Below are 27973 nucleotides of genomic sequence, written 5' to 3'. Positions count from 1 at the left end.
CGCTCCCCGGCCGCCGCGCGGCCGCCTCAGCCCCCTTATATAGCCCTCTAAAAATAGCTCGCCTCGCACCGCCTTGTAAGGCAGCAGGGAGATCCGCGGTCGGCCAATCGGCGCTCGCCGCCAGGGCCAAGCCCCGCCCCGGGCCCCGCTCCGCGCTCCCCATTGGTCCTCAGTGACTTCATGAGCCCCCTGTTTACCTTACATGGTCACACGCGGCCTAATGGACGCCCTCCTCCGAGATCCCACGGCTGCGCGGAGAGCCGGGCGGAGGGGGGGAGTTTGGGGAGGGGGAAGAGCAGGAGGAGGAGAAAAGGAGGGGGGGAGAGACTACAAACTAGCAAGGATGGGGTGGGGGGTGGGGAGGGAAGGGAAGGGGGGGAGAGAGAAGCGATCGCGAGAAAAAAAAAATGCAACCTCCCAAAATAAAGAGCAAAGATTGCATTAGGAGCGAACAGCGCTGCAGAAATAGATGGCAGCTTCGTGTCAGTGAGTTTGCATCCCCCTTCCTGATCCACGAGCTGGAGTGATTAGAGCCCTGGAAGGGAATTGTTACTCCCGTGGAGAAGTCCCCTTTTCCTGGCAGCCGTCTGCACTTGTACACGCTGGATGCCTCTCTCCATCCACCCCACTCACTCTCTCCTCTCTCACCTCCTCTCTTCCTCTCTCCTGCATTGATTTTTTTTTTTCCTTTTTAGTTGACTGAAACAAAACAAAACAAAAGGGCCACTGGATGTCTGCCTTCTTGGGGGGTGAGCCAGACAGACTGACAAACAAACAGACCCAACTGTGTTCGGGGGAGGGTTTCTCCTCCCGTTTTGCCCGGCAGCAGCAGCATGGACGTGTTGGCTAGTTATAGTATATTCCAGGAGCTACAACTTGTCCACGACACCGGCTACTTCTCAGCTTTGCCATCCCTGGAGGAGACCTGGCAGCAGGTGAATGATTTAAATTACTTGTGTAAATCGTGTGGTGGCGGCGGAGACGCAGGGGCTGCGTTGGTGTGGGCTCGGGGGTTGAATTTTTTTTTTTTGGTTTTGTTTTTTGTTTTGTTTGTTTGTTTGTTTGTTTTATTATTCTTTTTCTCTCTCTCCCCCTCCCCGCTTTTTTTTTTTTTTTTTTGGCTGTTTGTTGTTTAAAATGTTTTCGGAAACAGTCATCTGCGCTTACCTCTCCACCCACCCTCTAACCCCTTAGTGTGCTGAGCTGAGCAGCCGGTGTGAGCTGCCTGCGTTTCAGTCACCAACACACATCCTTGCGCACACGTTGTCGGGCTCACTGTCCCCAGCACAGACCTGTGTAACTTCTGGGGTTCGGAGGACCCAGGTGGGAAGGTGGTCTGGGGCTTTATGAGCCACTGATGACAGGGTACTGCGTCCCTACAGGCTCCAGTTCTACCTCCTGGTACCTTAAATCAGCTCCAGTTCTTTTCAACTGGTGCTTGGCGTCTGTCAGATGGGGGGTCAGGAGGTAGGAGCCTAGCGGAGTGTTTCCCCAGTAATCAGCGAGTGTCAATAAAAGATAGAAACTTGATTTTTGAGACGACAAGGTGGGCAGAAGGGAGAGGAGCCCCGTGACAAAAGATACTCAAGGATGTCTAGGAGGAGGACGGGAAGATGCATCTGTCTCGGGGCTGACCATGCATTGTGGATTTCCCCCAGTGCAATGCCTCTCTGTATGTGTCCTTGTTTTTCTTTTATTTTTTTTCTGTTTGGGGTCCCTCCCTGGTTAGAAGGCACTGCCTCTGACAAAGGGTGGTGTGCGCTTCCACGCCTCTGACTTTGTCTTAGAGGACTAGTTAAGAAACTCCTATGATGCTGAAGGGCACTGATGCCAAGTTGGCTAGGCGTCCCACTGAGGGCAAAGTGGGTCTGGTGACAAGTTCACTGGGCTTTGTGAAGTGGAATAAAGAAAGTGCTGGTCAGTGGAAAGTGCTAGATCTGCTGCGGAAACCAGTCGTTTTCTCAGCGAGGATTAGGAGCTGCCGAAGGGACACCCTGCAGGAAAGATGGTGGGTGGGGGGCAGGGGGGCTATGGGTATTCCTTAAAAATGCTCCAGTGTGCAGCATGGAATGTCCAAGAAGACAGTCTGGATTTGCACATCGGAAGTGTGAACTCGCACAGTCCATCTTGAAGAAACCAGCCTGCCCTTGGGGAGGACTGCGAGAGGCTTGGTGTGTGGCTGCTCATGTAACTTCGCTCAGTGACAGCAGCAACAGCAGCTTGTTAAGGCTAATGAACGGCTGAATTTCTTCTGCCAGGATCCAAAGCGGGATTTGCCAGCTTGAGGCTGGGATGTAACAGTTGCTGCTCTAGCGAGTGAGGTTTGGCGTTGGGCAGAGGGAGCAGAGTGGCAAAGCTGAGCCTCTGACTGTACCTTTGTTACTAGTTGCTGTTCTCTCCTGATCAGAGGCGGCGAGCTGTCCTCCAGGTGCTGTGGCCTCTGCTGTCTGTGTGTCCACCATCGGCTGCTGCCCAGGGATGCTGGCACAGACCCTCCACTTTGTCTCTGAGTGCACACATAGTTCACGCGGTTTTAGCGGAAGGCATTTCTTCGGTGCATCCTTTCCCCCATCCCTGATGAGACTGTCTCGTGAAGGGTCTCCCTAGATCTTTTCCTCCTTTTATTTCACACGTGCTAATGGAGTCAAAACGTGGCCAGCATTTCATTCTCCGAAATAGCTTTCATTTCACATTGTCAGCCCATTGGTGTCAAACTGGTTGCGTATTAACAACTGTCTAGACAGGTTAGGGTAGGGAATCTGTTGATTTAGTCAGCCCAAGGCAGCCCTTGTTTGTGACTAACTGTTAAGCAGTGTTGGAGGGAAGAAAGTTGGCTTTATTTGTTGCAGCGTTCCCTCCTGATGAATCACACAACTTTGTTTTGGTTCAAGTTTTCACAGTAGTAAAGCCTGCTTTTAGGGAAGGCCTCTCCAGAGGAAACCTGCTTTTCTAGATCTGGTTAGACCATCCAGGAGAGAGTCTGGATCTGTAAAGAAACATCACTGCTTTGGTAATTAGGGGATGTATTAGATCTATTGTTTCCTCCGAAGTGAAGCCTTCTGTGCTTTTCCTTCCCCCTCTTCTCCTTCCCCCTCTCTACTTGCCTCCCTCAAGGAACCTCTAGCTTAGTTTCTATCTGCAGGCCAAGGAATCTAACCCCCTCTCCCCCCGCACACACCTCCCTCCTTACTTCTTGCCTTAACCCTCTCCAACTGGCAACTACTCTTACCTTAAAACCCTTTGCCAAGCTATTTGAGAGGCGTGCTCACAGTCCATACCGAAACATTAACTTGTGGGGAAGCACTCCTAAGTAAGATATCACTCCAAGGAGCTTTCTGCTCCGGGCTCCGTAGTCACAACTGCTCGCAAAAGGTGACTGTGACTCTTAAGTTCATGCTGATGACAAAACCTCCAACCTCCATCTCTTCCTTCCTCCAGCTCCCGACCCTCCCCAGCCCCCCCACCTCCCATTGCTGCTTCTGAGTGTAAGGAGGGGGGATGGTTATAGACAACTGTTGGGGCCAGATCAACCATCAGATGGTGAAATTTTGAGACTCCTTTGCTCAAAATGTTTTAAGAAGATTGCCACAAAGGACCCCAGGCAGGAGGAAGTTTCCTGATGCTCTGGGGTAATCAGATTTTAGAGGTCAGATGAGGAGCAATTATTAGATGTTCTCTGAAAGTGAACAGTGTACCTGGCCTTGAGGAGCAAAATACAGAGATTCCAATAATCTGATTTGGTTTGTAGAGAAAGGGTAGCTTGGATGATAAACCCAAGAACATCTGTGCATTTGAAAATTAAGGATGGACTCTTTGGGGATTTTATTTTAAACTGTAGTCTGGGGTAATTGTCCTCCTTAATAGTCAGTGAGCTTGGGAGGGTCCTCCTGTCACGGGGGTGGGGGGGTGCCATTTTGACATTGGGCAATGATGTCTTTAGCAACATACAGCTCCAACTCTGAAAATCATTGCCGATGGAATTTTAAAATCCAGATGGACATCCTACATTAACAGCTCTCCATTCCTGGGCTCTGACTGCATACTTAAGCACTTGGCCCAAGTAACATCATCTCGGCCTGTCATATAACTGCAAATTACACTGTGCTTATGTGGTCTATTATTTTATGGAATTCAGCTGACGCACAACTCTTAAGGCTACCAGCCTTAAGTTCTTTGGAAACTTGCAGGAAATTTTCCAAGAGCTGTCTGAGCATAAGTAGAAAAAAGTCAAAGGTAGGACAGAAGCCGGAGTAGCTTATAGGGTACCACTTGATGATGGATAAAGGGAAACACATTCATGAGTTTTGTTGCCAGTTCTAGAAATCATGATTTTTCTGGGCCCCTTCCTGACTTGGAAAATAAAAAGGGTTTGATATGATACTCTTGGTTATTTTTCTCCAAGAAGCTACCAAGACTTTTCAGAATTTGGGTAGATTTTGTATACCTAGCCTGCTCTTTCACGGGTGGAGGTCAAGTAATGAAGTTCTAAGTCTTATTTGCATTTAGCTTTGCTTCATGCCATTGAGGAGCATGGTATGTTTACTTGAAAACTCTTATGGAATTATGCTTGTTGTTAATGCTGATTCATAATTGGCAGATGGGGTCAGTTTCAGGCCTCCTTTTTGCTTAGAGAAAATTTTCCACTGCTACTGGAAACAAATAAATAAATCATAGAACATTCCTCCCTCCTCCCCCACTCCCCCATTGTTTTAAACTAATGGCATACTTGGCTACTGTACCAACTAAAGTGTCCCCATAACACTGCAATTTCATCTTTGTTTCAGGCACCCTGGAACACTTTTTACAAGGGCCTTTGATATGAGGCATCTCTAGGGGACAACCTACAAAAATGGTTGCCTTCCAAGAACAGCCTCATGATACAAGGGATGGGATTTGTTCTGTGAGCTACACTGCTTCTTCCTCTTTATGGTGATCTTGCCTTTGCACTGCCTTCTACAGGCCTGAGCAGCCAGGTGCTGTCTCAGCCAGAAAGACAAAGCAAACTGTAGGGTCCCTGCATCTGCAGGTTTGCCTCTGTCCCCAATTTGCAGAAAACCTTGTCATGAATTAGAATTTCTTGGCAACAGCACCACCCAGGGAAATTTGGAGACACAAAGGAGCCTTGCTAACCACACTGAGAGGATAAAATAGCTGGCTTTTTTTTTTTGTATGTTATTTGTGTGCTCTTCAGTTACCATAATTTTTTTTATTTGAAACAGTGACTTGGTAGATGAAAAAAAAAAAATGAAAACTGTCCCGTTATTCAGATTTTCTATGTAAGGTTGCAATCACTAAATACATGTAGCTTTACAAATGAAAGCACATGTGAATGCAATCAATCACACACTTAGCCTTTCTTTAATAGACTCGTTTCCATGTTCTTTTTAATAGCTACATCTTTGTGTAGATTTAGGGGCTCACAAACATGATCATTCGGTCTACCTGTTTGCAGTTTGGTATTTTAAAGTGAATGCCTGTTACACTGCAGATGTTTTTACTACATCTGTCTCTCGTGGGGGGATAAAAGAGGTGGTGACTTCTTTGTTCTCTGTGAAACTCCCACCCCCCACTCCCTACCCTGAGGAGAATAGGATGTTGGGGTCCAATCCAGTTAAAGGGCAGGGCAGAAGATGCACTGTGACAGCCTCACCCTGAAATGATTTATGTATGGGTATGTCAGAGACCTTCCGTGTTCAGATGTGGGCTCTTCCTCCCTTCCAGCCCATTCTAAATATAAATGCCAGTGGGGGCTATTTGCCTCTCCACTTAAATGGGAAGAGTTTAGAGAGGGTCCTAATGGGCCTTTTAGTAGCCACTCTTATAAATCTTTAGATTTTTTTCCCTTTAGAGAATTCCTGTTTTTAACTTTTTGAGTACAAGAAGGCATTGCAGTATTCTTTAATCACTCTGTGCCCGTTGCGTAAAGGATACAGTTTACTCTGGCCAGCCCCAACTGGAATTGCTGATGCCTGTCTCTGCAGTTTGTAGTAGTGTGCAAGGGTTGCTTTTGTGTGTGTGTGTGTGTGTGTGTGTGTGTGTGTGTGTGTGTGTTTTCCCCTCACCTATGCTGGACCCTGTGACTGGCCAATGCAGAGAACGTCTCTGTGATTCTGGTTTCACTCAGTATATCAGTTAGCATGTATGTTGGAATTGGGATTTGCTGAAAGTTTAGGACAGCTCCCCAGTTTAACCTGAGTGGTGCCAGAAGAGTGAGGGGTGGAGAGTTAGTCTCTCTACAAATAAACCCCTTTGTTTTCCTGAATCATCTGAATGCTTACTTAGCATAAACAAGTAGAAATGTTTTAACCCAAACTGCTGAATCTTAACAAGTACAGTGATTAGGAAGCTCTACAACTGCTAATGGTTTAAAGTCGGCGGAACAATTTTCAGTATCTAATCATTAATGTTACATGTAACATGGGCAAGTGAGGAAACATTCCTGCATCCTGTTCTGTTTTGTGCTTACCCAGGAACATCCACCTGAGAAACCCTCCTTTTTCAATTTAGTTTAAGAGTTCTCAAAATAAATGAAGTATCGCCATTACCAGGACATGCGTTTACCTAAAAATGATCATGATCTTGTTTGCCTTTATCTGCAAGCTGCTGATTTGGAGAATTATTTCTACTGCCTTGAGTCCTTTTTGTTTTCCTCACTTGGTATTTTGGCGTGATGGAGAATTTGCTAAGTGTCTTGCTAAGTGTGTTGTGTCCATTTCTCCCTCCATTAGAGCAGCTTCCAGCAGCTCTCTCCACCACGTGTGGTATCTTGATATTAGAGCCAAGGGTCAGCAGCAGCCGTGGAATATGGGTCTAGTGGCAGCCTGTTTGAGCTGCAAGTGACTTCTGATTTCATAGTGATACCATTCCTGATTGAGCTGGTGGATGCGGTGGGTCACACCTTGTGAGATTTCCTTTGTTTATATTAAAATGTGGAAAATACTTCACAGTAAATACTTCATTCCTTAATTCTGGTTATGTGCAAAAATACTCTTTGGGTGATGCAGATACAGATTTTGCCCTTGACTCCAGTAGGGGAGAGTAATAACATGTTCAAAATTAAGTGATACAGAATCAGAGTGTAATTGCCAAAAAAAAAAAGAAAAAAAATTTAAGTCCTGTGATTTTTTGAACACTGATCTGTGCCTGCCTGGACTTACCCACTTTGCCTTGTTTATAAAACATGCTTGAGATTTACTAAGTCTCTTTGCTCTTTTAGCCAATGGCATGTTGGGGCTGGTGGCCCTTTTGGGGCAGATGAATATACAGCGTGAATACACATGTCCATAATGGCCAGGAAGCAGCATCCATGTCTGTGTCATTCGGAAATGATTAGAGATAATTAAAATAATTAATGTAGAGCCACATGTGATATCTATTTCTGAATATGGGTTTATTGACATTTCCTGAGGGTCATATTGAAAGTCAGGCCTCAGGCCTTGTACTAAACTTAGGAACATAGAATCTTGGAATTTCAAATCCTGAAAAGGGTCTTGGTTTCTTCAGTTCTAAAACGCTGGTGTTGGACCAAGCGGTTGTTAAAGCAGATGAAACACTGAACCCTCCAAGGTCATATAGCTGTTGTTAACACTGATGGTTTTTCCAGGGCTCAGGACTCTTTTGGATGCCCACATCAGTTTGCTTGCTTTTTGTTACACTGAGTATACTTTTTCACTTCTCATTCTTACCTCCTCTCTCTTTCCCTCCTTCCCCTTAAAGGGAACAAGACACCCCCCCTTTTTTTACTTAAAACACTCCTAGTACATGGGATTTTGGAATTGTCCAAGATTTAAACCAAGCTATTGAATATCTTGGTGAAGGTTTATGAGTATGATTTAATCCCTTTTCAACTTGTATAATAATTTGTGGTAACCTGGAAAATGTACACTATCCTGAAAAAAACAAAAGCCCCCAATTACAACTCTAGTTTTATTTCGATAAGATCTGTCACTTAAATGATAACAAGTGGAGTGGGAGTAAGGAGGGTGCATGACGTATACAGTAGGGTGTTGAGATGGATCATAGAACTGGGGTTCTATGTTAGAAAGCATTAAATGTGAAATGGCTTTGTCTCTGACACCTTGCCAACCAAGGGACTGCATCAAACTGTAACAGCAATCATGTGCCAATTCAGGAAAAAAATATTTTGAAATTAAAAAAAATTTCTGGAGCAGGTTGTTTGGGCAGTAAGGTTGTAATATTTTACAAATTTAAACTAAAAAAAAGCTACATATTGAGATAAGCAGTTGGGAAGAAAGTCAACTTCTGTGAGCTTTTCAAAATGTCCTTTTGGTGCTGGTGGATGAAGTGGGCCTAAGTCCAGTGTGCCTCCTGAGAAGGGAAATGTAGGGTGCTCTTCACCCCTTTGCTTGGTGATTTTTGTCTTTCTTTACCCAATCTTGGGGAGTTATCATGGAGAGAATTCTCTGTGGGAACTCATCTCACTGTCTGTTTCACCTCTATGATCTTAGAAGTTGCAGTTTCCTCTCCAAATGGAGATGTCTTTATATCCTCAAAGGTGTATCCTGCATCTCCAAATCCAGATGTTTGCCAGAATTTCAGGCCCCATTTTGTATTAAAAACATGGGACTGACAATAAAGGCTTTGGGGTTGTCCCATGGTCACCTTGGCTAAATATGTCCCAAAGCTTGAACTCAGCAACTTCTTTCCTCTTTTCTGGCTGCCCGGTTTCTTTTATCGAGATGACCTTTCTTCTTGTGATCTAGGTTTGAAGCTCTAGTCGTCTTTGGCTCCTCTTTTCTCTTGCACCCAGTCAGGTAGAAAATCCCACTGATTTGGCCCATGCAGTACTTCACCATGGCCTTCAACTTCCGGCTCCCTCTGCCATTCCCCAGGGCAGCCCCTGACACCTCCCCTGGACTGACCTTCTACTTCCATCACTGTGTTTTCAAGCTGTTGATGTCTCCCAGTTGCACATAGAATGAGACCAAAGTTCTAAGAGTCAGGACGTTCTAAGATGTTCCAACACTCCGCCTGGGTAATAGTCACAGTTCCCTCTTTTATGTGCAGTAAATGCCATCTAAATTGGATCACTGTGCTTTTCCTGCTTCTGTCTTTATTTCTGTCATTTTCTTCAGCCTTTCCTTCTTCTTCCCTCTTCTCCTCTGATCCTGTTTGTCCAAATTCTACCCATCTTTTAACTTTCAGATGGTTGCCACATCTTCCAGGAAATGCCTTTCCCTTCTCTTGGCTGATAGTAATTGCTACTATTTCCACACTCTTGTGTAGACTTTGTAATTTTTCATGATGCTTTTTAGTTTTGTCTTATAGTACAGCTTTCCTTTCTTCCTTTCTTTCTTTTTCTTTTCTGTTGACTTGTTTTTCCAGTTAGGTTATTTGGTTTAGAGCAAAATCAATGCCTTGGTTATAATTTTGATAATAAACTTTAAATATGTAACCTTTCAGTCTCATAGAGAGCCTTGTACACAGTAGGCATTCAATAGATAGGTAGGGATTATGATATGATGGTGAGTTAAGTTTTGACTATGTCTGCAGCAATGATTCTCATGGCTGCACCCTAGACCAATCAAATAAGTATCCCTTTAGGTGGAATCCAGGCATCAGTGTTTTTTAAAGCTTCTAGGTGATTTCAATATTCAGCCAAGGCTTTGAGCCATTAAGCTATGGAGAGTTAATATCAGATATATCAGAGTTGCAAGTGCCTGCTGCTTATATAGAAATATCTGCTTTCCAGTGTAAGTTGGAGTCTAAGTGTACAGAGATTTAGAATAAAGCAGGACGGTGCTGGTGGATGCACTTCGTCCAGCTCATTGGTTAATAGTGACAGCCCAAGCGTTGTTTCATCCTTCTTGTTTTGCTTTCCCTCGCCTTAAAGTGTCAAATGCAGTCCCATTTGGCCCACATTCCTGTGACCCACTAGAGGTTTGCTTAACCTGGTCAAATTCCATTTCTGGTACCTTTGTGGTGTTGGGCATTCAACTGCAGCCATGCCGTGCTTCAAATGATTCATTCTCGGCAGGCCCTCGACCATGATTTTCCACTTACCTCAGCCTGCTCTGTGGTTTTAAAGGGATGGATGCATGCATGAACATCTGTTGGATGATGCCAGATAGGCATTAAGTAGCAGCTCTCCATATTTCTTACTGACCTCACTGTTTGGAAGTAGACTCTGTTTATAAAGGGTTTCAAAGGACCCATGTTTCTAGTAAGAGAAGTGAAAATAAACTGTGGAAGAATTGCCACTGAGGACATTCAGGCAAGGAGGCTGCCTCCTTGTCCGTAGAAGGCTTAGCTCTTGTGGTAATGACCGTGGCATGTGGTGATCTTCACAAAGAAGCCTTAGAAATGCCTCTATATCACACTGTGATGTTTGCAGAAATGTATGTACTGTAGCTACATCCTTTTATCTATAAACTGTCTTTGATGGGGGTATGGTTGGCAAGAAAGAACATCATGAGAGGAGCTCAGAGCTTAGGGTTGAAGGATGCCTTTTGGAAAGCTCAACCCAGCTGTGAAAACGGCAATTAGCTGTGGAGCAATTGCTGTGCAAGGGAGTGCCTGTGTGCTCCTGACCCTGCTCGGAGGCTCACCTTCCGGAGCTCAGTTAGCAGGAATTCAATGGAGTGGTCCTAGCGCTGGCTCTTATTTTTGGAGAGGTGGCAAATTTGTCAGCGTACAAAGGAGTGGAAATAGATTCCCCCCACCACATACCTTTTGTGCTTTTGGTGTTTGTTCAGATGGCCACTGTAGACCCTGTTAATGGAGCACAGTTCCTGCCTATGGTGGGAGAAGGTGTCTGCTGTGAGGAGGCCCTAGGTAGAGCTGACTCTCCTGTGAGCCACCCGACATGGTGCTAAATGGCAGTGAGTCGCTGGCTTCTCTTCTATGTTCTAAGATTGTTCAGCCCTTACCTGTGCATTTGCCTCTCTACTTGAGGGTTGCTTTTTTTTTTAGTTTGGACCAAGAGATCATTTCCTCCGTGATGGGGATTTTCCTATTTGCTTGGGAGAGTCTAACAAACATCTCTATTAAGCATTTGTTCAGAAGGGCTCAGGGTGTTTTGCTCATGGTCTCTTGTCATTAGCACATTCTTTCTGTAACTAAGGACCAGGCAGCTATTACAGAATTTCCCATTCGGAGGTGAGAAAATTGAAGCAGGGGAAGATTAAGCAAGTTGTCTTCTCATAGCTGCAAAGCAAATGAGTTGCAAAACTAGTGGTGGAACACACTTTCCTCTTCCCTCTTTCCACTTGGTGACTCTTCCTGTCGTTGTAATAAGCATTATAATAATATCTAATGTATATCAAATACTCCCTGAAGATGATCTCATTTGAACACCTCATATGCAGCATTTCATTTAATCCTCCCAACCCTGTGAGATACAGATTCCACATATCTCAATTTTACAGATGGAGACATTGAGGTTGGAGAAGTATTAAATGGCTTGAAAGTCACACAGCTTGAAAGTGGTTGAGCCAGGATCCAAACCCAGGCAGTCTGTTCAACACTCTGAATTTTTAATATTTTTACTGATGGTTGGTGAGATACGAGACACAAGGGCAGAAGCTAAAGGTCATCACCTGGCAACTATGGACCTGTATGGATTTGTACAATTCTTTGGTCTGTCTTCTTCCTGGGGCTTGGTTCTCTCATCTGTGAAAGGACTGGACTATGCTGTATCTCCTTCAGGTCACAGTGTTTGGTGGTAGTCAAATTACATGGAGGTTTTGGAATAAGGGAGAGCTAAAACCTTGAGACAGTCAATGTCTCTAGCCCTTTTTATCATTTGTGGAATTGAGTTAATAATGCCGACATAAGGGCAGGCATGTTGGATCTCTGGCCCAATGTTTGGCATTTAGCATCCACTTAACAAATGCTTGTTCCTTCTCCATTTTCAGCTATCTTGCCTTTCTTCAATAGTAGTGCAAAGCGGCACAATACTCTTTTTATAAATGGTATTACTGATCTGTGACACCAGTGATCCTGGAGTGTCTAAGAAGATGACTGATGGAAGACAGGGCAAGAGAGAGGTCTGGGCATTGGGCATGGTATCCTTTATTCATCCTAAAGAGGAAGCTTTTATGAAGTCACTTGTACTTAGAACTGGGGAAAGCCTAGCAATACCCATTGTCCTCTGAAACTGGGCCTATGTGACATGTTGGAATTTGGCTGGCCTGCTCATACACATTTCCAACCCATTCCCCTTTCCTTCTTTCCAGTCTTATGACTTACTTCTCTTAAGTTTTTCCAGCATGTGGTTATTTTTTTTTTAAGAGCCAGAATTAGGCATATATAACATAATACAGTGCTGGTTACTACACCTGCCATTTCTGCCTTACCTGATGACTGAGCTTACAGCAGCTTATGAGAGTGAATCAGATTTTATGAGATCTATAAATATCTCAGATAGGATTTTTATTTCATTTTCCTCCTTCAAATAAGACATAATGGAAGCACTCACATATACAAGGAATATTCTTTCTGTGATAAAGTAGGGCGTTTTTGAATTGGCCTCTGAAAAGCAATAATTTGATGTGGTTGTTCGTGTTGGGTGTTTTATGGGGGAGGGGGAGAATCATGCATATGCCACTATAAAACTCCAAGATCATTTCCTCATATTGAGGGTTTAGCCCAGCACCTATGGAGAGATTTATTTCAGAAATGCCAGCCCTGTGAGCAGACTCCTTCTGAGGAGTGTGTATATTTGTGTTTTCTTAGATGCGTAGAAACCAGGGACGGAGGGTCCCCGTGGCTGGCAGGAGGGGGCTCCTTGAGTGAACATTTCCAGTTCTTGTCTAGCCTGCTTCAAGTTATCCCGAGGGAAGTGTCTTCATCCTTCTCCCCACTTCATAGATTTCCTGGGAAGACTTCACTTAATATATCAATGAGATCTTTTTCCTGGAATTTCACTTTAAAAAAAGTCCTAAACTTAACACTATTAAAAAACAAAAACAAAAACAAAAACATACATTAACCAGTATCAGGAATGGAAAGGATTTTTCTTCTATTGCTCTTGAGAAGTATCTAGAAGGAAACTTGAACATATAACTTTAAAAAAATTGTATTTAAAAACCAAGCTGTCAGGGCTCTAAGTACCCCGCTTTTTCTGCCTGTAAAATGGAAGACAGGAACTCCATCTGCCAAATCTAATCCAGGGCCTTTGTGACAAATTTAACTACAGGTGTAACTATCTGACTCTGACTACTTAACTTTTTTTTTCTGTTTTGTTTTGATTTTACAATCTCTCTCTACATACATCTTCCCCAGTTCTCTTTGTGTTTAACTAGATGGTAATTTATTCTCCATGTGAACTTAGTATACCTGAACCAAAGACATGCAGAGGACTTTTGCTTTAATATCATTTATTTTTTTCTATTTAGTATCGTCTCAGTGTATAATGTAATCCTACCATTTTGGTGCTCATCATCAAATGATGTGACTCTTTCCTTATGGGTAGAGCTTACCTTAGGGTAGAACTAGGAAAAAGTTAGATTATCAGAGACACAAACAGGAAGCTCCTCGGCTGAACTGGCTTGAAGAGGTGTTTTATTTGGCCAGCATACATATTTCAATTTTCTTTTTAATTTGAATGCTTTTAGATAGATTATGCAGTTGTCCGTTAACCTTGTCCCCATTATTTCTACCTAACTTCATTTTTGACTCTAACCTGGTGAGCATGCATTTGAATTTATGACCCCTCCACTGGCAGCTCTCTAACACACTTGCCCCTTGAAAATGCTATGATTTGGGAACAACCTTTATTTCTCCACCCATTCTCAAACTGGATTGCTTTCTACTCTCACCCAGAATTCATTTTCATTGAATCTTAAATTTCTCTGCCTTGTTGAATGTCTTTGTTTGGAATTCTGTTTTATAGAGGAGCTTCCAAATTGCATCTGAATTTCTCCTAGTCATCCAGGTTCTGTTGTAGATCTTCAAAATCTGGGATGGAAAAGACCATCTGGTTTACCCCTCTTCCTGCCTGGGCTGAGCAGTTGCTCCAGAGCATGTTCATTCCTTATTGGTATTTGCAACATTTTCCAATTTGGAAACTGAGTTTCCTGTGCATGCAGCCTCTTTTTGGTCTAAGTGAGAGCAAAATGGGACAATAACAAACAAAAAATATTTTCTGGTCAGATAGACCTTATTACCAAATGGCTGCTATTGTCAGGGTTTCTTTTGTAATTCTTAACTGGTCAGTGGTGGGAAAAACTCCTTTTTGGGGAAGAAAAACACATAAATTGTGAAGTTTCTTAGTCTGACATAGAGGCATGTTGTACAGAATCCCATTAACAGCTTTAATTGCTAATTTTTTGTTGAGTTGGATTTTATATGATTTGTTTCACTGACGAAGTGATGCTTTCTGTGTGAAGAACTCCAGGGCATTATAATAAAGTACTTTCCTGAGATTCAAGTAATTTGCTTTTTTCCTACTCTTGGCATGCAAATACTGCCAGCAAGCACTTGGCCTCCATTTTCTAATGCTTTCAGAATGCTGTTCCACATTAGAGGTATTTAAAAAAATTTATTATTTTATATTGGCTCCCTTATATTACTAAGGATATCACTTAGGTTGGCCAGATGGTGAATTTCAGAGTCATTCTTTCCTATTTCAAAAAGCCATTCCTTTGAAATACTTGATGTTGGGGGTTCCTCCTTCTCTTCTCCAATCTCCAATTCCTTTTCCTGTTTTTTTCTTTTTAAAAGCTTCTGAATGCTGGGATCCCTGGGTGGCGCAGCGGTTTGGTGCCTGCCTTTGGCCCAGGGCGCGATCCTGGAGACCCGGGATCGAATCCCACATCGGGCTCCTGGTGCATGGAGCCTGCTTCTCCCTCTGCCTGTGTCTTCTGCCTCTCTCTCTCTCTCTCTCTCTCTCTCTCTCTGTGACTATCATAAATAAATAAAAAATTAAAAAAAAAAAGCTTCTGAATCCTAAGTAAAGGTCCAGGGTCATCATCTTGTTAACATACATATTAATTACTTTAAAACTTATAACTACTTATTTTACTGTGTGAATTAGCTACCATTAAAATATTTCTGAAAACATATTTCAAGGACTGAAAGAAGGCAAGGAAGGAAGGAAGGAAGGAAGGAAGGAAGGAAGGAAGGAAGGAAGGGCAAGGCAGACATTATGTGGACTTAAAATGTCCTTACACAGTATTCTTATTGAAAGAGAAGCAGAATGCAAAAAAATCTTTGTCTCCCTAACCAAGTTGTGTCTGACTACTTTTTCTTCTTGCTTTTGCATCTTGCGTCTCTTCTTTATGCTCCCTATTCATAGAGACTAGAATTTTACAAATATTAGAGTTTGAAGACCATTGAACGCCTTGCTGCAATCCCTCTTCCTCCTCCTCAACTTGCAGATAAACTGCTGAAGTTTTAGAGATTATTTAAGTCCAAGCCAGTATTGGACCTTCAAGGATTGTGATCTCCTTTTCAATAGTTTAAATGCATTCTCTTGTTAACACAATGCATGGTGCAGCATGACTCAAGGCAATGCCTCTTAAAGAGTGGGCTGCAATTCTCAAGCTTTAAGAGTATGGTGTTAAATAATAACAAACTACCATGGGAGGCAGTATTTTCCCCTTTTCTTCTTTTTTAATCCTTTTGATTAAATCAAGGAGAAAGACTCAGCTTTGTGTTAATATGTCTCCAACACCTTTTCTTCCTTCCTTCTCCATCTTCTCTTTTTACTTTTTTGCTTTCTCATTTTCTCTCTTCCCTTCTCCTTTTCCTCCTTTTCCTCCTCCTCCTCCTCCTCCTTTTCCTCCTTCTCTTCCTCCTCCTCCCCCGCCTCCTCTTCCTCTTCTTCTCATAAAGAGAGATCTCAGACCCAGAGCTTTTGGTTGGCGAACATCCAGCTAAAAGTTAGTATCAGGTTGGTTTTGTTGTTTTTAATTTTATGGTTATCTTTTATGGATGGCCATTTATAGGAAAAGTATTTTAAAATATATGCAGCCTTAATACATAATGCCTAAGGCAATTAAAAAAGAAAATGATAGGGAAACAATTGTACAAATGGAATGCTGATTTGGTAAAAATACATAAAGGTGGAATGAAAATGAAGTTTGGGAAATACTAGTGTGATAGAAAGTTTAAGGGATTTGGAGTGAGAAAACCTGGAATTTTATCCTGACTTTGTAAACATAAACTAGGACAAATTGTTAAACTGCATTTTCCCATCTGCAATGTGGGGATTATAACAGGATTGTTATAATCAAATGATATATGGATGTGAAACTGACTTATAAACTCTCACATGCTATACATACAATGTTAATGTTTTCTATTCTGTGGTAGGAAAGGCTTTTGTTTAAAGCCTTAAACTAGCACTTCTTGTTGACTTTCTTCCTCATGATTTCTGTTCAGTTTTCTGAGCAGAAATATAGTAGCTTATTTGTTCAAATAGGGCTTTTATGTGTGCCTTACTCATAGTACTTAGAAAAACTTTTCCTACTGGTTGTCTAAAAGTAGGGACATAAAACTCTGATTTCTTTGTGTGTGTGTTAGCCTTTACAAAAATTTTTGAAAAAATAAACTTATTTTATAGTTATAGCATGTCAAAATTTCTGGATAGAAAACATATTTGGCTTAATTTTTTTAGATACATTTAAAAAAATTAAAGTATTTTACCATGTATGAAATAGTTGTGTGTGTATCTGTGTTAGTACCCAGGGATGAAGGAAGTTTGAGGTTTGTGTAGAAGTGAGAATTCTGGAGACAGTTTGCTTCTGAAAGTGGAAGTCTGTGTGGTTAAAATGACTCATTAACAATGTACTGTCACATGTTGTTAGATGATAAGAAAATGGGGACTTACCTGGATAGGAAGTCCTAGACTTACCATAGCTTGACTTCCAGGGAAACCCAGCTTATGTCACATAAGGATTGGAGCGACAGAGCACCATGTGTGCTGTCTGTGACATGAACTCTTATCTCAACCTAGGGCAACCCTAGTAGGACGTAATCGTAGATAAGAAGGGAGGTTGATCTCTCTGACAGAACCACACTGACTCAGGTCAGGATACTCAGGTCTCCATGCCACTTAAGACGGACACCATATTTGATGAGGACTTAGGAGGCCAGAGTGTCATGTCCAAAGGTCTACTCTCCTACTGCCTCACCTGGAACACTGGTGAAAATGAAGGCACTTCTGGATCTCTGTGAGGGGCTACCAGAGTTTAGTTCATCTCTCTTTTGGGGTTGAGTGACTCTGTCTTTCTATATTCATTAGAAGCGGAAGTTTGCACCTGGGACAGCCCTGGGGGAACAGCTAGTGTGGTGGCTTGACATGGATCTCTCTTGCTCTGTCTGCTGGGTCAGATTGCAGACACAGCTCTCCCCTCACTGTAGGAATTGGTATTTGCAATTCCATTCCACTCCAGAGTGGAATGAAGCTCACAGCTTCCAGTTTGCTCTGGCTCCAGATTCTCAAGGAAAAGTGGAGATGAAGAGGGACAGGAGTGTCAGCCTCTCAACCCACTTCTGTAGGGATTTATCAGACATCCCTTTGGCTCAACCTCTCACGTGAGAAATTTGATTCTGGGGTCAGGAATGTGACAAAATACTTGAGTATGCAGTTGGGTTATTGCCATCAGTGTGATTTGCAGGGAAGTATGGCCATAAAATGCCTGAGATCATGAATTGGACGGACTCCCCATCTGGAGAGCCATACCTTTCTCTGCAAAATTAAATATTTATGTATTTTTAAGGTTTAGTTTTGATTTTTAAAAAGAGGATAGAAACATACTCGACTCCTAAAAGAAAAATAACATAAAATGCTTTGAATCTAGTGGTAGCATTCCCAAGTTCACAACAAATAGTTTGATTGGAAAACGTTGTTTTATCCCTTAAAGAAAATCAAACCAGTCCTAAAACATTTCAAGAGTCAGCTGATCTGCAGCACTGGCCAGTGGACACCATGCAAGCAGCAGAGGCCAGGGACTGATGTTGGCCTTCAGCACATTATGTTTCCAGGAACTTGGTTATTGTTGCTTCTTCCTTCTCCACCTGCTTTAGGGTTCCTCTGCTGTGGCTTTTCCCATCAAGCACTAACTTATTCTCTGTCTTTAAAAATACTTTTTATTTTGAAATAATTATAGACTCAGCAGTAAGTTACAAAAATGCTACAGAGTCCCTTCACCTTCCACCCAGCTTACCTCAATGGCAACGTCTTATATAGTTATCCAGTGATGGCTTGGTTTTTTTTTGAGACACTTCCTCTGAGGAAATGGGGTGGGTATGGGAGGAGGAAATGCCTAGTAAAGTAGGGGGTGGAAGGAGCTATGGTTGAGGGTAGGGAGGCAAGCTAGAAGGAATTTAGGCCTCTCCCACCTCAGTCTCTTTGCAATTGGGGTCTCATGGCTGTTAAAATAAAAAGCCAATTATCTTCTGTGTAAATGAGAAAAAAGAGATTGAAATTGTCTATTATACACACTGATATACTTAGCATTTCAAATAAAAGGATATATATAAGTACTTGTTGACAGTTTGGGGGAAGGAAGAGAAGGTGCTGGGGAGTGAGGAAAGGGAAATTTTTACTTTTTATACCCTTTCTGTTCCATTTAAATGTTTTTGCTTTCACATATGTTCATTACTTTTTGGTTTTTTAAAGAGCAATCCAGGTGATGGAATAATGGGCCACTTATGTTTCCTCGTTTTATGTTGTTCTTTTAAAAGTCTTACATGTTACTTTAAAAATTACCAAGCTTCTTGGGAGAATCAATAATTTGGACTGTTAACAACTGTCTATAATTCTAGCACAATTGCTGTTCTTTTAGTGCAGCCAGTAAATGAAGACCACTTCTCCCCTCCCTAATGTATTTGAGAAAATAGATACAAGAACCAGAGAGATAGAGGTTAAATATCAGGTTTATCATTGATAAAGGTGGATTTAGACCCAGTTAGTTGGGAAGGGCCATTTCATTCTGGCTTCCTAGTCTTGCCTCCACCTCTTGCTAGTTTAGGGGCCGACCCATCCAGGAAAGTGTATGATCCACAAAATAGCAGGATTCCCCAGGTCTACTTGTCCCCAAGGTGCTTTCCCCATGGCAGGGGATAGAGTCAAGTCCTCCAGGGAGGGGTCAGGGTGAAGAGAGATGAGTGAGCACTGTCCTGTTTTTCTCTTCTCTTCTCTTCTCTTCTCTTCTCTTCTCTTCTCTTCTCTTCTCTTCTCTTCTCTTCTCTCCTCTCCTCTCCTCTCCTCTCCTCTCCTCTCCTCTCCTCTCCTCTCCCTTCCCTTCCCTTCCCTTCCCTTCCCTTCCCTTCCCTTTCCTGTCCCTTTCCTTCTCTCTCTTTTTCCATCCATTATCATGAAATACTTTCCTGAGCAAGAGTGAATAAAGGAAGTAAAAGGAAATTTGGAAGTTTTGCTTCCAGGATATTCTGGGAGATATTTATTTCTGGGAGAGAAGGGCCCTCAGGGAAACAAAATTCAAGGGAAAGCCTTCGCCCTACTCAGAAAGAAGTCTGAGGGGGAAGGAGCACCAGGCCTCCAGAGGAGGGGAGAAAAGAGCCTCATAAAGCAAGGGGGAGGACTCAGGGTGCAGGAAAGAAGACAAGGTGAAGCAGTGATGGTGTTACATTGGTCTATCTGACTTGAGGGAAGGGATCAAGGGTCCCCTGTCCTTGGCCCTGGTACTTAAGGAACACCTGCTAGAGAGAGACTGGGAGTAGTCAGGGAAGAGGAGTAACCCAAGGTGTGTTTGCTTCTAGTGGGTTTTGAATTTCACCAACCTCACCTGTAAGTAAAAATGGAAAGAGTTTGAGGACTATAGACCAGCAGCCTTAATGGAAGAGTGATGTAGGTGGAGAGAATAGAACAGAAGACTCTCATGTCTCTAAAACATTCTGGTTATGGGGACTCCTTTGTCCTTTATATGTCCACCTGTCCACCTACCTCTTCTTGGCTACTTCACATCAGAATAGAACTCACTCCTAGTTCCTGAAGTCAACTGGCCCTTGCTGATCAGAGTATGTCATTCATCAACAAGAGATGAAGACATTAAGATAATCATACTGATACATAATAAACTATTGAGATTATTAAGAAGGAAGTAGAGTGCTTAATTTTGTAGCTATGATTCATTGCTCTGTGATTTTTTTTTTGTGGGGGGAATTCTGTTTCTTTAGGAGTTTCTCAGTGGTGCCTTGTTTATGAATAGTTGTTAGTTGCTCATCTTATGAGAGGGAGTGAAGTCAAGTACGACCTTTGTTGCCATCTTGATGACATCACTTTCCTGGTGCTCTTTAATTAATTCATTCAATTTCTCCCTCTCTTTCTCCTTCTCTTCCTATTTTTTGAGGGCTTTCTATATGCTAAGCACTGAGCTAGGTGCTGAGGATGTAGTAGTGACCCAGGTAGACACTGTCCCTGCTCTTGTGGAGTTTAGAGTCTAGCAGTGGACCCAGAAGATAAATGCACGTAGAAGTATGCATTGCCATGGGGATGTAAGGAAAAAGACAGAATGCCAAGAGAGAATATTTCTTTTGTGATTTTCCCAGTCACATCTGAAATAGTTAAGGAATTTTCTTGTTCATCTCACAGTTCTTTTATATATTTCCCCAAAATGTTCTCAAAATGTTTTCCTGGAAGTTTACAGTTACCACTCAAAAGGAATTTAAAATGGAACAGACATTTGGGGTTGACAAAACTTAGAACCTTTAGAAGTTTTATTTCATTTATTACTAATCTCTTGGGTTTGTAACTTCCCTGCTGTGTTTGTGCCTGGAGTTTTAGTCTTGCAAAGTAAAGGAGTCATCACATTCCATATTCTTTTGATCTTGTTGGCATTGTATTACTGGTTAAAGGTTTTGTTTGCAACCTTAACTTCTTTTGTAATAGATTTATGTTATTCCTTACATTGAAAAGAAAATGAGGGAAGTAAAGTAAAGGAAAAGTTAAAAGTCTTCTCCATGTCACATAGCAAATCGCAGCAGACAAGACGTTTTGACTATGCATGTCAGTGAAGGCCTTTATGATACCTTACTGCACATCCTTTCTAACAAAGTCTGAATACGTAAACCCAGGAGGTGGTTTATGGTCATCAGTTGGTGCTAGTTTTTAAAAATATAGATATGATGAGCATTTCGGCCCCAGGAGTAATTGGCAAGTTGCCATTGTCCCCTGTTGAGTGATGTGAATAGTATCAATAAATGTATCAATTGTATTTGTCTGATTCTGATGTGGTATGTAATTAAAGGGAAAAAACCTTTCTGACAAGTGTGATACTACTTTAACAGCAAATAGATTGAATTGATGTAAGTATGATTTGCACAGGGGATGTTTAACCTACTATCTAGAATTGGAGAAGCTGAAGGCAATAATGACTTTACAAAGATAAGACGTTTGCTTGATCTGCATGATTGAAGGAAGGATTTTGGGATGAAGATGTGTCTGAAAATTTAGTTTACCTTTAATGTCTGCCAATTTGTAACCTTGTAATGCCAGTTACTGTCACTGTTGAGGGAAGATGGCAGGATAAAGGAGAGACTAAGACGTATATCATATGAAGGGAAAGATGAAATGAACCCTTCTCTGGTCAATGGATGTGCACAAGATTTGTTGGTGGCACTGACTTGGTTCTATAGGTAGTGGGATTGAGTCATTTGACCTGTGAGTGGGAAGTGGTGACCCAGCTGGGTAGGAGTCCTAGACAAATCAGAGGGGACACAAGGATAGAGTTGGTGGTTTCATTTCCATTCAGGTATAACAATAGCTTTGTATTTTCTTTTGATGGAAATACTTAAAATGTTTATTTTGGTACTTGTAGGTAACCCAGGAAAACTGAGTGAAAAATTAGCAACAATGGGATGCTTTAAAATTGGAGACTGCAGATGAAAGACTGTCACATCTGAATGTTGTATTTAAAATTTTGTCTTAGGTTAGCCCCCTGGCATACCTTTTGGAAATCTATAGCATACAGAAACTCTGCCTTGCAGACATTGCTCTGTCCAGCTGTACTTTCTTTCAATATAACTCCTCCACCAAGAGCAAGATTTCTATGGGAGGCTGTCAACACCAGGTTCATCTGTTGAGCTTACATGGCAGCTGCCTCCCCAGAGTTAAGACTTTAATGAAGCATCCTTTCCCTCGGAGCCAGCCTGCTTCTCCCTGCCTTCTTTCTCCACCCAGGCAGACAGCAAAGCCTTCTCTTATGATATTGCAAAGTTAATAATGCTGCTCTATTGATTTTGTGAGCCTCTCAGTCACTGGGGAATGTGTGGGGGATGGGGCCAGCACTCACAGCGCGCTTCCTCCAACTCTTTTTCCAGCCCTGGAGCTTTTGTTTTGAATCTGGAAGCTTCCAACCAGGGCTGGATTTCCAAAGGTCAAATGTGCCTGCACATTTTGTCCTTAATGAGTTAGCTCTGCCCTGAAGCCCTCACTGAACTCGCCAGTGTTCAACCTGAGCAGTAGGAGCAGTAGCTTCATAACCAGATCCAATTGCTGACACTCCACCCTTGAGAAGTGCCTCAAGGAGCCACAGAGGGTTATTGGCCAGGAGAATGTGGTCATAAATGCATGTCTACAGGAATGGGTGAGGTTTCCTCTTTGCTTAGAAAGCCAGAAAAACATCAACAGAGAGAGACTACAAAGGAGAAAAACATCCAGGCACTGAACCTTTGGTCCTTTCACCACCAAAACATTTGATGATTTTTAATGAGGGAATTTTACCTTTTTTTTTTTTAAAGATTTTATTTATTTATTCATGAAAGACACACACACAGAGAGAGAGAGAGAGAGGCAGAGGGAGAAGCAGACTCCATGCAGGGAGCCCGACATGGGACTCGATCCTGGGATTCCAAAGGCAGATGCTCAACCGCTCAGCCACCCAGGCATCCCCAACTTTTTTTTTTTTAAAGGGGGGGGATATTTTTAAATCATCTCCTTTCCTCTTTCCTCTTTCTTCTCTTCCATGTTTTCTTGTCCTCTTCTCCTGTTGCTTTAAACCTGGTGTGCACCGATTAACTGATTTGTAAGGAACTTATGTTTTTTTCATATGATAATTTCTTAACTTTTTGCCTTGGCTACCAGGAGACTCAAGGCTGAATTTAATTTAATTTAATTCTGGGCTTGATTCAGTAGCTTTTTTTTTTTAAGCTAAGATTTTTTGGGGGGGCGAGGAGTAATAGTTATTTCTGTCTTCTTTTGTTCTTATTTTAAAGAGTATTACATGTGTCCTTTAAATTAGGAGTATAAATCTGAAAAGGAAAATGCCTCAGGTGATTGTTTAAAACATTTAGGTTCAGGAATATTACATGGCAACATTAATATGACCACTGGGCCTCACTACTGTCTTTTGAGCTCTAATCTTTCCCTGAACTACCACTGAACATCTAGAGAAGAAACAGCCACTGCTGTTCATAAGTATAAAGGCTGAGGTCAGAGCAAATGGAGGTGTGGGTGGGAGGCTCTGAGGTCAGAGCATTATCAGCCAAAAATAGTTGGCATTTTCTAGGCCCTGGAGATTCGTTTCTTGCTGCCCTATAACATGTACCCCATGCATCAGAACCTCTAGGCTTCTCATCCTTTTCCAAATACATAGGGGTGCTTTCATGTGTCTGCACTATTGCTCGTGTCATATGCTCTTTCTAGAATGCCATTGCTCCCTTTCTCCACTTGACAAAAGCTCACTCATTTTGCAGTCTAGCTCAACTGTGATTTCTTTACATGGCCTTCCCTGACTTCTCCAAGAGAATGAATTCTTCCTTCTTTATGTTGCCGTAATGCTTTGCTTACTCTTTTTATTAGTCACACATTTGTACCATGTTATCTTTAATCATATGCATTTCTGTCCCTCTTTCCCTACTATACCGTGGGCACATTGTAGGCAGATATCGAACCATAGATTCCCTGAAGTCTCTAGCAAAGTATCTGGTATAAAGTAGAAGCTCTGTAAATAATTGTTAAATTAATGTAAAGGAAATACAAGATATAGTACGTTCCCCTGAAAGGCCAGCAAAGTTCAAATGGTTGTAACCTGCTTATCCTAGCAGAGTTCTTTTTCTCTGGTCATTATCCTTTTGGGTAAATCTATCAGTCTGAACCAGTCACTCCAGAGAAGAGTATGTAGAGATAATAGTGCCTCTTAATTAAGATTTAAAAAAATCACTTAAGAAGTATTCATTGAGCAGCTGATTATGCCAAACACTGTGCTTTAGCCCAAGGGAAGTTTAAAACTTGGTTCCAGACCTCCAGGCTCTTGTAGATTTGTCATAATTCTTACTGTCTTCTGCGTGACATTTCATGGTGCCGCCTCTGCAGATTTCCATTCTTGTGACAAGATTCTTGTTAAGAGCAGAGATCTAGGCTGAGTGGTGCTGGGCAAGAGTAGCTGAGCAGAAGACTACTGGGTTTCTCCTTAAATAAAGATTTTCAGGAAAACGATGGCAAGTGTTTACACAGTCCCCACAGTCCTATTCCTTGACTATTTTGCTAATGGATGTGATCCCCTGGGTCACCGTAGGTATTTGAGTTTGTGAATCCTGACCTAGATTTATCAGGAAGGGCATTGTTAACTTCTGGAGTAAAGCATCTGTGGAAATGCCACTTGTCTACGTCAGCACCTCAAGGACAACCATGTGGCCTTGTATCACAGGAGACTGGCAGAAACTGCAGTCCAGAGTCTAAAATTGAGGTACTTAGAGTCCTGGTACTCCTAAAGGCCAAGGGATCAGAATAGAAAATCCCACCTTCCTCATGCCTTGCTTCCCTTAGGCAGGCAAGATTTGATCATGAGAAGCCAAAGACCAAAGGGAAGCTGACTTGAGGAACGCCAAAGCTGATTATAGAGGAGGAGCTGGTAAAAGTCCTCCCGACTTTGATCTATATTCTCTCCATGACACTGCATTGCCTTTGACTTTATATATCCATAAAAAGTCCCAAAGTTGAAGGATTTCCTAGGATTATCCTAGATTGATTAGGCAAGGAATCCTATACAACACTAATTAACTTGATTTTTAAACAAAGATGGTCTTCTACCACCATATGTTTCTGAATCACAGTAATGTTCTTCACCCACTGGCCATCTACTTTTCTAGTCTGTTACTATCAGATGATTATAAACAAAACCACTTTAAAAGTAATGTTTAGGTTTCATGTAGGGAATAGGGCCAAGAGTCAGTTTTGCCCTTGAGCTGATCTGCTGCCCAAAGTTTGATGGATTTTCTTGGTTAGAGGTATGTAACCTGATAAGAGGCATTGGCATCCAGGATTTTTATGCAGGAATGAGATGCTTGCTGTTCATCTATTTTCCATTGCTGCTATTTTTTCCCCTCTTCTTGCAGCGTCTATTCCTTCCATGTCCTTTTTAAAGCTGCATTTTCTATTTGACTATTTAACAAAAGAGAAGAGTGATTGATAATACATACTGGTGGTGTTTAAAATGGGCCAAGAACCACAATTCCAAAGGGCACTGGTGGGACAATGTTGAATCTGATTTACTCAAATTTGTATTTTTATATTTATTACAATTAGGACTTTTTTTTTTTTAGTGTTGGATAGTAGGTTCAAATTCCTCTTTAAAGAATGTATTACCTCTAGTTTTCATATATTTGACATTATCCAATAAACAAGTAAAATTAGATCCTCAGTAAACAGTTATGATAAGTTTTCTCAGTTTGGATCTTAGAAAAATGATACCAGTTTCATTTCTTTCTATCTCAACAGTGACACTTGATATAGACAAGTTGGAATGATTGAAATCCTATTTACTTTAAAAAAAACTTTTTTAAAATTTTATTTAATTATTCATGAGAGACACAGAGAGGCAGAGACATAGAGGGAGAAGCAGAGCCTGACATGGGACTTGATCCCAGGACCCAGGATTGTGCCCTGAGCCAAAGGCAGACACTCAACCTCCAAGCCACCCAAGTGTCCCAAAATCCTATTTACTTTTAACGATCCAAGCAAGATACGGAGCAGTTAGAAAAACCTCAGGAATATTTTAATAAAAGTTGGTGTCAAAACCAAGACTCCTCTTGCAGTCTCATTGGGAGAAATTACACAGAGATATGTAGTTGGAAAGCTTGTGATAAAAGTGTTGTTTCCAGGTTGGAAAGATCCTGAACCTTTGTAAGGAATCCTATTCCTTCAAGGTGTTACTGAGGGATGTTAGTTTGTCAAATTTCTAGAATGTTTTGAGACCCTGGTAGAAGGTTTAGAATTTGACCAGAAGAAGCCAGAAAGTAGCCAAGAAACTTGGTTCTGTTTCTGGTCTTATTGATAGAATGGCTATAGAACTGTGGAAAACTGCTTTTGTTTCCTAGGTTGGGCTCCCCATAAATAGAATGGGGATTTTAATCCATGCTGCCTAGATGGTCTCACAGGGGAACTCCGAGGTTCCCTGATCAATATTGATAAGCATTTTCAGAAGCTGTTCACAAAGGAATTCTCTGTAAAAAGTATGTATCATTTCATGTGGATTGGGTTGGAAAAATCGCCGTTTCATCTGGCTGCCGTAGTTATGACTCTGTTCCCGATTCTGTCAGCCTGTTTTCTAGAGAAAATGGAAGGTTTCTATAGATTTCTGATTCAGTGGATCGTGGGTTGAGAGCTCAGACTGTGCTTTTAAGAATAGCACAGATAAAGCACCCCTACCTTAGCGAAAGTGATCCTTTCATTCACATAGTTGTTTGTACATCCTGATAGTGTGGATGTCATTTTCATTTTCTTTTTCCAAAAAGCACATTCAAGAACTCAAGTTATTGACGATCCAGATAGAGATGCAACATCAAAATATCTTCTTAATTAAGGCAGTGGCTCTGCTGGGGCCCAGATTCCAGGATTCTCAGTAGAGAAAACATGTTTTCTTTATAGGGGAGTTTTATTAGCAGCAATGTTCCGGTATGTGGTTCAGGTTAATTAATGATGTAGTCACACTGGTGTCTTGCCATGAGTTTTATTCCAGGAAGTAGGGCACTAGGAAATTGTATTGGCATAGCCTGTCATGCCAAAAAGGAATCCTTAATCTGGACCAACTCAGTGTTTAGAATGTGTCTGGGTGAGTTCTGTCAACAAGGTAGTTTAAGAATTTTTAATACAGATATTGCTTCAGCTGAGAATTCATTCACCATAATCTATTAAGTAACAAGTCCATTGGTTTCAATGAATATATGCTGTTCTAAAATATTTTGTTGACTGAGATGATTGAGACCTCAAAGGCACAGACCACCCACAAGCTCTGGGTAGAGTTGACCCTCATTGTGTGAGGAGATTTGTACCAAGAACCACCTTTTCCTCATGAGAGTTTTTATTAATTTTGAATCACGGTGGTGTTTTAAAACTTAATTTATGTTTTGCATATGTAGGAACCTTCCTTAGAGGTTGAAACAACAAAGCAACTGGATTGGAAATTAGATTTTCCCCCTTATGCTGCTAATGTAGTTCTTGTTCCTTTGGGATTTCCCCTTTGCATGGGCTGATGATTTCTTTGAAACTGTATGGAAATTGGTTCAGACAGGAACAAAGGGGAGAAGGGATGGCAGTGATGATTCAAATTAGTGTCTCTTCTTCAATGAGGGTCTGGTGTGTCTGAAAGTGTGTGTCATCCGATATCAGCTGAGCCACCTGAGGTTAAGCAAGGGGCTCGAGTCACTGGAATCCAAACTGCAGGGCCCAGCACTTAATTCTTCCCTGTCAAGATGGGTTGAATTGTTAATTTGAAATCTGCAGCATTGTAGTGTGGCTCAGAAATGGGCCAAGCACAGTTTTACTTTTCTTTCCATGATGGAAAACCTTCTCTTCGTTTCTCCCTCATCTTTGTCCAGCCAGCATGTGAAAGATTCCTATTGCCTAACATAATGAACAAGAAACGGAACAGCTTTGTGGCTCTGGGAATAACGATAGGTTTAGAGAAAGGCATTCGGAAATACATGAAAAAGAATCTACATTTCATTGTCAGTGACACACGCGTGCGTGCACACACACAAACCCTGTACAGCTATATTCAACATTTTCACCCTTAGCTCTTGCCTAGTTCAAACACCATACCCTCTT

At 41.9% G+C, this 27973-nt stretch overlaps 1 protein-coding gene across 1 annotated transcript in view; it reads left to right on the top strand.

The window, feature by feature from the left end:
* Window positions 1–384: 384 nt before the first annotated feature.
* Window positions 385–27973, top strand: part of KLF7 (KLF transcription factor 7) — an 89553-nt gene continuing 61964 nt past the window's right edge. The window contains exon 1 of the mRNA XM_055345469.1: window positions 385–935. Within this exon, the coding sequence (XP_055201444.1) occupies window positions 834–935 (102 nt within the window). The 5' untranslated portion in view covers window positions 385–833. The remainder of the gene's footprint in view (window positions 936–27973) is intronic.

The sequence above is a fragment of the Nyctereutes procyonoides genome, unplaced genomic scaffold (assembly GCF_905146905.1).
Source record: "Nyctereutes procyonoides isolate TBG_1078 unplaced genomic scaffold, NYPRO_anot_genome, whole genome shotgun sequence".
Classification (NCBI taxonomy): domain Eukaryota; kingdom Metazoa; phylum Chordata; class Mammalia; order Carnivora; family Canidae; genus Nyctereutes; species Nyctereutes procyonoides.
This window is presented reverse-complemented; position numbering and strand designations above follow the sequence as displayed.